This window comes from Orcinus orca, chromosome 3 (genome assembly GCF_937001465.1).
Source record: "Orcinus orca chromosome 3, mOrcOrc1.1, whole genome shotgun sequence".
In the NCBI taxonomy this organism is placed as follows: domain Eukaryota; kingdom Metazoa; phylum Chordata; class Mammalia; order Artiodactyla; family Delphinidae; genus Orcinus; species Orcinus orca.
Window position 1 is genome coordinate 6,951,812 of NC_064561.1, and position 9,818 is coordinate 6,961,629.

At 56.4% G+C, this 9,818-nt stretch overlaps 2 protein-coding genes across 5 annotated transcripts; both read right to left on the bottom strand.

Annotated features, from left to right (window-relative positions):
* Positions 1–2,363: 2,363 nt before the first annotated feature.
* Positions 2,364–5,125, bottom strand: ZGLP1 (zinc finger GATA like protein 1). Its single transcript, XM_049707321.1, has 5 exons — positions 4,612–5,125; positions 3,989–4,363; positions 3,107–3,192; positions 2,660–2,753; positions 2,364–2,493 (listed from the first exon to the last, which is right to left on the bottom strand). The coding sequence occupies exons 1-5, from the start codon at positions 4,746–4,748 to the stop codon at positions 2,364–2,366; spliced, it is 822 nt and encodes a 273-aa protein (XP_049563278.1). The 5' UTR covers positions 4,749–5,125.
* A 110-nt stretch (positions 5,126–5,235) lies between these two features.
* On the bottom strand, positions 5,236–9,816 carry FDX2 (ferredoxin 2). 4 transcript variants are annotated; one of them, XM_049707320.1, is made up of 6 exons: positions 9,435–9,673; positions 9,293–9,347; positions 8,978–9,084; positions 8,583–8,713; positions 5,863–5,950; positions 5,612–5,664 (listed from the first exon to the last, which is right to left on the bottom strand). In XM_049707320.1, exons 1-5 carry the CDS (start codon positions 9,592–9,594, stop codon positions 5,903–5,905), a joined length of 501 nt encoding a protein of 166 aa, XP_049563277.1. In that variant the 5' UTR covers positions 9,595–9,673; the 3' UTR covers positions 5,612–5,664; positions 5,863–5,902. The 4 variants fall into 4 exon arrangements, with proteins under 4 accessions (XP_004277401.1, XP_012391377.1, XP_033256946.1 ...); XM_004277353.4 differs by lacking the exon at positions 8,583–8,713 and having other exon boundaries at positions 5,236–5,664; positions 9,435–9,745; XM_012535923.3 differs by lacking the exon at positions 8,583–8,713 and having other exon boundaries at positions 5,236–5,664; positions 9,042–9,084.
* Positions 9,817–9,818: the final 2 nt, after the last annotated feature.

The window sequence follows — 9,818 nt, forward strand, 5'->3', positions numbered from 1 at the left end:
CACCGGCTGCCCCCCACAAACATTTCGGGAGCAAAAGTGAGAGCAGGAAACTGGGGCACTAGAGGCTAAGCCAGTGCCGGGTGCCAGGTACAAAAGGCCACGAGGCCCAAGCGTGGTGCAGCCCCTGCTGTCCGGCCCCCATCACCTCTCTCCTTGCCCACCCGCATCCTTGAGGTTCCATGAATCCCAAACTCCTGCCTGCCACAGGGCCTTTGCTCTTGCCATTACCTCTGCCCCAGGTGTCCTCATTTCAAATAGTTCCTTTGTTTTTTCTGGCCGCACTGCCAGCATGTGGGATCTTAGTTCCCTGACCAGGGATCGAACCCGTGCCCCCCGCAGTGGAAGCGCGGATTCCTAACCCCTGGACCGCCAGGGAATTCCCAGCTAGTTCCTTACTGTCAGGTCTCTACACAAAGGTCACACCTGCTCAGAGAGGCTTTCCCTGAGAACACGGTAGCAGCCCAACTCCTCACCTCCTTACATACTTTATTTTCTCTGTAGCATGATCACTACTTGACATTCTATTAGATACTTATTGAATACCTGTTTACTGTCACTCTCGAATATTGGCTTTGCTAGGGATCTCTGTTCCATTCATAACTGAGTGCCTCATTGGGACCTGGCACACAGTAGTTGGTCAATAAATGTTGACTACGTCGATAAAAACAGCCAGGGGTTTGTAGACACACAGTCTGAGACCCTCGTGTGCTGTATCTCTCCCCGAAGAGCTTCTCCATGCTGGGCACTGGTGGTGGTGGTGGGGGGCATATCACGGTCAAGAACAGAGAGGTGGTGACCTTGGACCTCTGAAGTCATGGTCCAGTAGGGGAGATGAATGTGAATGAAATAACCCTGGACCAGTAGCGAGGTGAAACTTCTGGTAGGTTCCAAGAGAGAGATGAGCAAAGAGCTGAACTAGAGCCTGACGTGGGGTGGGAGGGGGGGTGTCCATTTTAGGCTGGGGGGGGGGTCAAGGAAGGGGTCTCTGAAGATGTGGTGTTGGGGCAGAGCCCACCCCCACTCCAGTGATGCGAAAGGCAGCAGCTACGGGAGACCTGGGGGAGGGTGTTTTGAGCCAAGCAAGGGGGGTCAGGGATGAATGAGTCAGGGATCCGAGGGCTGAGGAATCTGGACCCAAGCCTTCCCCACAGGCTCACTCAGGAGAGTCAAAGGGGGTCTCAGAGGGGCTCGCCTTCCCAGGGCCAGTGGACCTGCAGGCCTCACTCACCCCTCACAGCAGGGACCACCCCTGCCCACTCTGCATCTCACCCATCCTTGATGCCCCCCTCCTCCCTCCCTCCCTCCCAGTGAGTAGTGGTGGCCTGTGTGTCCTGGCAACAGGGGTAGAGCTCAGCGTCTCCTATGTGGCTTTTGGCTTCAGGTTGGGGACACACTTTGGTGGGGTTAGAGAGATCTTGAAAGGGAGGAGGGGACACAGTAGGGACTGGTGTGTGAAAGGATGCAGGACGGAGACATTCTCTAGGCAAGGGTGGAGCTGCCAGATACAGGGCCCACTTGTGTGTGTATCACCGTGGGCCAACTTGTGCCACCTATGTTTCTTTCATGTGTGTCTGTATCGTGCATGTGTATGTGTCCTGTGTGTACATCAACACGTGTGTCTATTGGTGGATGTGCGTCTGTCAATGTCTTGCTGTCTTGTGTGTGGTCTGTCTCGTGATTGTCGGCACATATGTGTCTGCTGATGCGTCTCTGGCTGTGCCGCAAGGCATGTGGGATCTTAGTTCCCTGACCAGGGATTAAACCTGTGCCCCCTACAGTGGAAGCGGGGAGTCTTAACCACTGGACCCCCGGGGATGTCCCACTGTGTGTATCTTTCTGAACGTGTTGTCTGTCTCTGCATGTGGTGGCTGTCGCCCTGTATGGGGTGCTGTAATGAATGGGGCTAATTCCCAGGTGGTGCCTGTCTACACGACTGTGTGTGTCCCTCAGAACCCCACTGAGAAAACCCCTTCCCCACATTCCTGGGCCAGGGGAGAGGCGGGGGAGAGAGGTGGGAGGTGGGATCCCAAAGTCACAGTGCCCTTTATCTGAGGAGTTTTGCTCTTTATTGTCACTGCTATTAACAATATGAGTTTCACAGCCACGAGCATTTCCTGAGGGGGTGAGGTTCTCAGCCAAGCCTGGCTGAAGCAGGGGCCAAGGAGGGGGCCAGTGACCCCGTGAGCCAGGAGCTCTGGGGCCTGAGGCCTGGGTCTTCCACCTGGTGTCTCTGAATGGGGAGGGGGCAGAGAGGAGGCAGGCTGCACCCCTCAAGACCCAAGTTCTTTCCCCTAGGAGGCCTTCAGCCCATTCTTCCCCTGGAGAAACTGAGGCAGGACAGGCTCGGCTGGGTGAGGAAAGGCTTACCCTTCCTGAGTTGGGACTGGGTGGGGACCCAGCAACACCCCACATCTGCCACACAGCCTCTTGGGCTGGACACTTTTCCTGGGCACCAGCCAGCAGCTGGAGCACCGGGTACCATATTTCTTGTACCTGGGATGGGAGTGCAAGAAACCAACATTCAGCAGGGGCCCAGAAATCACCACGGGTGAGCCCCGTTCCCCAAGAGGTGGGTGTTTCCTCTTCCGCAAACCCCACACCGGCTAAGCATGGACTGATGCGAAGACCCCACCCCAAATCCCTCCTCCATTCTGAGGACCTGATACCACAGGCGTTGCAGAGGGGGGTCCCATCTTCGGCATCTCTCCAGAGTGGGGTCCTCTGGGTCCTACAGGAAGCACAGCGTCGGGGCCCTGAAAGGGAAGAGGGCAAAGGGCAAGGGTCAGAGGCCAAGAGTCCGAGCTCAGGAGGCCTGTGTGGGATGGGCATTTTGGGGGGGTGGGGCCTCTGTGAAGGCCCCACCCAGCTCCGGGCCAGCCCCGGTGTTGCCAGATCTAAGACAGAGGGAAAGCCAAGAAGGGAGACAGATGGCAAAGCTCAGCAGAGGAAGAAGCCGGGGGCGTGGGTGACTCAGCCTGAGTGGAGGGGGATGCTGAGACTCCTGGATGGGTCTAAATAGGGAAGCGGGATGGGGAGAAAGACAAGGAAGAAATGAAACTGTATCCCCCCCCCAAGTATTTATAGCTCTCAAGTCTCCAGGACTCACCCAGAGCCTCGCTGCCTCTTGCATTGGCCTCTGGGACTCTGGCAGGGCCTGGTGGGGGACCCTGAGAGCGGGTGCTGCAGGCCAGGCTGGGGAGTAGACAAGGTGTTAGCACCGAGGGTCTGTCTGTATGCTGTCCCAGATAGCCCCCAATTGAAGATTTACGATCAGGCAACCCCCAAGGAGGCATCTGATGTCTGAAAGTCCTGGCCTTGCACCTCATTAATATCACAGACATAACCATTTGAAAAGACAGTAAGCCTGGGGCCAGCCTGCCAGGTTTGTTTTTGTTTTGTTTTGCTATTTTTTTTTTTGGCTGCAACCAGCGGCTTGTGGGAATTTAGTTGCCCGACTGTGGATGGAACCCCGGCCCACGGCAGTGAAAGTCCACGTCTTAACCACTGGACTGCCAGGGAATTCCCCAGCCTGCCAGGTTGAAAGCTCAGCTCTCCCACCTCTTTGCCGTGTGACCACGTACAAGAGATCTCATCCTCTGCGCCTTAGTTTCTGCATCTGTAAAGTGGGCCTCACGGGGTTCAGCGAGCCCATACACACCAAGTGCTACCTGTTACCTCTATGACTGTTGTCATGTCTGACAAACGGTAGCTATTATCATTGCTGGAAAAACTAACAGAAGCAGCAGCTCTGGGTATGGTCAGGCCTCTTAAGAAGAGACCCAGGCTCAGACCTGGATGTGACTGGCTCATAGCAGCAGGGACAGGGACTGACACCAGCCTGAGGTCTCGCTCAGAGATGGGGCCATTTGTAAGGCAGGGCTGAGGTGGGAGTCCATGATGGCATTCCTGGGAGCACCTGCCCCCGGGCCTCTGCACTGTTACCACTGTTACTTGCATAAAGGGTGCCCTTGCTCAGGCCAGCCCCTACCTGTAGGTGGGTATGATCTGTAGGCTGGAATCTGGCTTTATCTGAAACTTCAGGGTCACCCCCTCGAACTGGGGGTCCACTTTCTCGGCGCCCCGCTGGGGGTTCGACTGCTTCCGGGGTCTCCTCTGTGGCTGGGCTGAAGAGGCCGGGGGAGCCACTCGGGGCCCCAGGCTGCGGCTCTGCTGGCTGACTGGGGTCAGCATGTTCTTGGTATCCTTGGCCGGAGGTAGGGCTCCCAGAGTCTCCAGGGCCTTCGGCTCCCAGCAGGGCCCTAGGGCCTGAGTGTCCCAGGTGGCGGGCTGGGCCAGCCCCTCTGCTGTCTCTTGGAGGAAGTGAAGGGCGGTGACCGAGTCCTGGTGTGCAGGCCAGAAGGACCTGGGGACAAGGGGCAGTGCGGTCACCCCACTCCCTGGGCGGTACCTACATGAGTCTCAGGCACAGGGGGCAAGAAGAACTGTATAGCCTCTGACCCCCATATGACTCCAACTATCCCTGGGGACCGGGACCTCTTCCTTGTAAGTACCAGGAACTAACATTTTGACCCCTGAGTAACCCCAGGAACCAGAGGTCATGATCCCTTGACCACTGGGCCAGGTTGGGGGAAGGGCCGCTCCTTAACGCACCTGCCACTGGGTCTGAGGCATCCTGGGGTCTTTGGTGCCTGCTGGGTGGCGAGTTCCGGGGGCGGTTCGGGGTCCAGACAGGGCGGCGCCAGCAGCTCTCGAAGCATCGACAAGTCCGGGGCTGGCTCGGCCTCCATTGTGCCCCAGCCCTTACCCACTTCCCAAATCTCGCCCGGCCCCGCCCACGCCGGGCCCACCCGATGAGCCCCACCTGCTTGGGGCGGGGGCGCTTCTGGCCCTGGGTGCAAGGAGCTCCACCTGAGGGGGGCGGGGCCAGTGGGATCGGGCGCCTCTGACGTGCGATATTGGGCACGGGCTTCGAAGCCTCCACCCTCAGGCCAGCCTCCGTCCTCTCTCCCTTCCGACCCTGCTTAGGTGGCCTGATCACCCCTTTCGGCCAAGAGCAGCCTGGACCCCTCCAAATCCTTCCGCGGCTGAGGGGCGGGGCCTTGCCACGCTGATCCTCAGGCTCGCGGGCCCTGACTCTGAGGCCTCTTTCTCAGTTTCCCGCTGGCCCATCACCACCGTGGGAGGGGAAAGCTGGAGGCCTGGAAGTTGCAGTTGTAGACCCCAGGGCCTGTACTCCCACCCGCACCCCCCGCAAGGACACTCAAGATGCCGGAAGTCTGTGAGCCGGTTTTATTATCTCTCCGATTAGGTTCCACCCCTATCCACACCCCCATTTTCAGGGGTTTGGGGGAGGCTGACCCAACAGGGGCCCTGTCCCCACCAGAGCCTGGACGCGGGATCTCTCTGAAGCACGCGTTCTGGCCTTCCGGTTGCTTCCGCCATCTCTCCCGGGCCTGTCCCGTGCTCTGGGCGGGGCTGGCAACTTGGCTATTCCTCCAGTCCTGGCCCTGGGGCCGTGAGTGTCTGGGACCATCCAGCTGCCTGAGTCAGTGGGGCTTGGGGACGTGGCCGTCCACGTAGAAGTTCCTGGTGATCTTGGGCAGGGTGAATTCAGCCCCTTCCAGCTCAGGTGTCAGCACAATCTGGCAGCCCAGCCGGGAGTTCTCTTGGAGGAGGGGGGCCATGTCCAGCATGTCGTCCTCCCTGGAGCAAGGGGGGCAGCGATTATTAATGGGTCTGGGGGAGTGGCCAGAAAGGAAGCTCTCCTGCCAGCAGCAGGAGCAGGGAGAAAAGCTGGGGCTGCCCTCTGCTGCTGACGGGGTGGAACTCTGGACACCCGGAACGCCAAGGCTCAGCAACCAAGCCCTGCAGCTCAGAGCTGGGAGGGGCCCCCCTGCTCACCTCTCGTCAGGAGGAGGCAGAAGGTCCAGGTGGTCCTCGCTCACATACACGTGGCAGGTGGAGCACGCCAGGGAGGCTTCACAGGCTCCTGGGGACAGCAAGTGAGGGAGCATTGGTAAGGGGAGTGGTCAGGCAGGTGCCATTCAGTGAAGGACATAAAGGAGAATCCCTTTGTTTCTTTATTATTATTATTATTTTTTTTTTTTTTGGCCACACCACATGGATTGGGGATCTTATTTCCCCGACCAGGGATCAAACCCAGGTCCACGGCAGTGAGAGCCAAGTCTTAACCGCTGGACCACCAGGGAATTCCCAAGAATCCCTTCGTTTCACCACTCGACCCTCATTTCTCCCTCCCGGGCCTGCACGCCCACTGTGGGCACCCTCCACCCACCCTGTCATTGACTTAGCTGGCTGTTCCTGACCTGCACATAGTTTTTGCAAAAGGACGCCCGGGGTTTCCCCCAAACTCCCCAGCAGGCTGAGGACCAGGCTGGATACCTGGAATCGTTAATGAGCGTGGACCTGACTTCAGTGTAGCTGAGAGGGGACAGGCCAGGCAGGTTTCCTGTAGCCTGTGGGCCCTTGCTGCGACCCTGCCACTGTGCTGGGCTTCCCTGCTGCTGCTGAAGGAGGGACCGGCTCACTCAGCATCTAATGCTGCAGCAGGGGAAGGGGTTAGGGAATAAGGGTTGGAAGATGGGGAGTCTGGGATTTCCTGCTTGCCCCTGGACACATTCCCAACCTTCTGATTGATCACTGGGAACTGTGCTCCGAAATAATGTTCCTCCTGGCCTAAAGCCTTCCAAAGGTTTTTTTCTTTTTTCCCCCCCAAAGGGTTTTTATAGCTAGAGTAAAACCCAAACCCCTCCACTCAGTCCTTGAGATGCTCCCACCCCCGCACTCACCCACTTCAGCCACACCGGCCCCCTCACTCAACTCCTCCATGCCAAGCTCATCCCCACCACCAGACCTCTGCATCTTCCATACTCTTGATCTGGAATGCTCTTCTCTCCACTCCTTCCATGGCTACGTCCTTGTTGTCTTTGGGGACTCAACTGTCCTCCAAGTGCCCCATTTCTTGTCCTTCCCCTGACCCTTGTTATCTCTTAAATAATTTCTGGACAGTATTTATCACAGTGTGAAATTACCATCATAATTTCTGGGTTTACCTGTGCTCTGTCAACCTGCCCTCTTCTCTCTGTACTCAGCACTGAGCCTGGCAGGTTGTAGATGCTCGAGAGATACTCGTTATAAGTGAACGGGACAGAATTCTCTTTTCTCTTCCGGACATGTCGGACAATAAGGGTGGTGCTGCAAGGCAGCCTCCTGAACCAGCAGACCATCCCTGTGGGCTACGGTGACTAATTTGCCCACCCTTCCAGTCTCTGGGGAAGAAACTGTCTGGGCCTCGAAACTGCCAGTAGTTCCCAGGCATCTCTTCCTCAGCCCTCTTTCCCAACTCGTTAGCGTCCTTACCCCATGAGACAGATTATCTAACGTAATCGTCCCAGCTACTCACTGCACACCAACTATATGCCAGGTACTACACACTACACATGAGATCTGTTTAATCCTCACAGCAATCTGGTGAGATAGGAACTAAATTATCCCATTTTATAGATGAGGCCGAGAGATGCTAAGGACCTTGCTCACGGTCACACAGTTGGCAACAGCAAAATCTGAACACAGCCCACTTGCCTTGAAAATTCATGTTCTAATCTCTGTCATGAACTGCCAATCACTGGATTCCAGAACAGAACTTTAGGTAGGTTTGCTATGACCCCCACGCCCCACACACACATTCCTACAACTCTCCCCGTCTAATGATTAAATCAGCTCCCTATTACATATACCCAACAGCTAACCCTGTACACTTTTTGTTTGTTTTTGTTTTTGCTTTTGCGGTACGCGGGCCTCTCACTGCTGTGGCCTCTCCCGTTGCAGAGCACAGGCTCTGGACGCGCAGGCCCAGCGGCCATGGCTCACGGGCCCAGCCGCTCCGCGGCATGTGGGATCCTCCCAGACCGGGGCACGAACCCCCGTCCCCTGCATCGGCAGGCGGACCCCCAACCACTGCGCCACCAGGGAAGCCCCCTGTACACTTTTTAAAAGACTGCTCTTCCCAGTTGCTCATGATATAATTACATGTTTATGCATGGGATTATTGTCCCTATTAGGTTGAAATTGGTGTGAAATGACACGGGCCTTATCTGTTTTTTACATTGCTACCTGGCACACAGTAAGTGTTCAATATTCATAGAAGAGCAGCACAGATTAGTGGCTAAAATAGGCTGGGTTTGCTTGAATCTAGTTTTGCCACTTACTTGAACTTGGACCAGGTCTGCTCAACCTAAGGCTCAGTTTCCTCACCTATAAGATAGGATAACATTCTCCCCTCCTGCATAAAGTTTTCATGGAATAGATTCAATCAGTTAATATGTGTTAACAGGCTTAAAGTAATGTCTGCTATTATTGTATTTCCTCTAACAAATACTGATTTAATACCTGTTACATCTAAATACCATGACAGGCAACAAATAAGTGTGAACAAGGCAAACAGGGTTTCTGATCTGATTCTGGGGAGAGATGACAAAGAAGGAAACAAAACAATGAGAAGTGCTACGCAGAGAATAAAACACACTGAGATGACAGTTATCGGGGCATGGGGACTTTAGTTGGACCGAGGGGGACAAGACTGTCAGGAAGATGACATTTACATCGGGACCTGAAGGATGAGAAGGAGCCAGAAGATCTGGTGGGAAAGCACTTCTGATGGAACGGCAAATGCGAAGGCCTTGAGGCAGGCATGAACTGGGCTGTTTGAAGAAGAGCAAGAAAGCCAGTGTGGCTAGAAGAGAGGGAGGAAAAAGGAAGAGAATACAAGCTCCTGGAGGGCAGGAGTTTTAGTAACCTCTAGCAAATGCTCAATAAATAACTGCTGAATGAATGAAGGTTAAGAGGCAGGGAATGAGACTGTGGTGAGGAGTCTGAAGTTTACCCATGTTTGGTGGGAAGCCATGCAGGGTTAAGTAGTGGAGAATCATATCTGACTTATGGGGTTTTTTTAACGAATGAATACGGGCCTCCCCAGTTCCCTGTGCCCGGCTCCCACCTTCCAGATCCACCCCATGGCGCTGGGCCAGGTAGAGAACATTGTCCCCGACTCTGCCGCTCACCGGAATCCGTTGGCCTGACCGGTCTACGAACACCACGTTCACCCTGAGGACAGATTGGGGTGCAGATGACGAACTGGATGATGGGCACAGGGACCAGGTGTAATCTAGGATTAGGGAGTCGCGTTTGGGGCTTGATGGACAGGGGATTAAGGTGATACAGAAGGGGGACCCAGGGATGAGGCTGTAGGGCAAGGTGAGGACCGGAGAAACCTCGTGAAATTAGTAATGGGGGACCTGGCCCCCACACTCACACGTCCCCGGGCCGCTCGGGGCCGCCGGCTTCTTCCTCCCCCGCCGGGCGCGAGCCTAGAAAACACGGTTGGGTGAGCAGCCATGCCGCGCCCGGCCGGCGTCCAATAGGTTAACGCTGCCCGTCCGGAGCGCCCCAGGTACCTGTCGCCCGGAACTTCTTGGCTGTCGCAGGCGCCGCCGCCGCCTCCCCGGACCCCCAAAAACCCCCGGGTCGGCACCACCAGGCACCCCTGGCCGCCCGCAGCAGGAACCCAGCACTCACACCTCCCCGGGCCACGGAGGCGGCCATGACAGGCATCATGTGACCCAGAGACTAAGTACGCGCCGTGGCGCACGCGAGAGAGATGGGCCCGTAATTGCCCGAACATAAGCGCCGACATTTTTGCGTGGGGGCGTGCGACAGAAGTGAGTCCAGGAGGAGGCTTGCCAGAGTGAGGAGCCGGGCAGGCTCGGCTGCACGAAGACCTGCAGGGCTTTCCCAGACCTCCCACCAGGCCCACTGTTATCCCAAGAACCAGCCAGGTC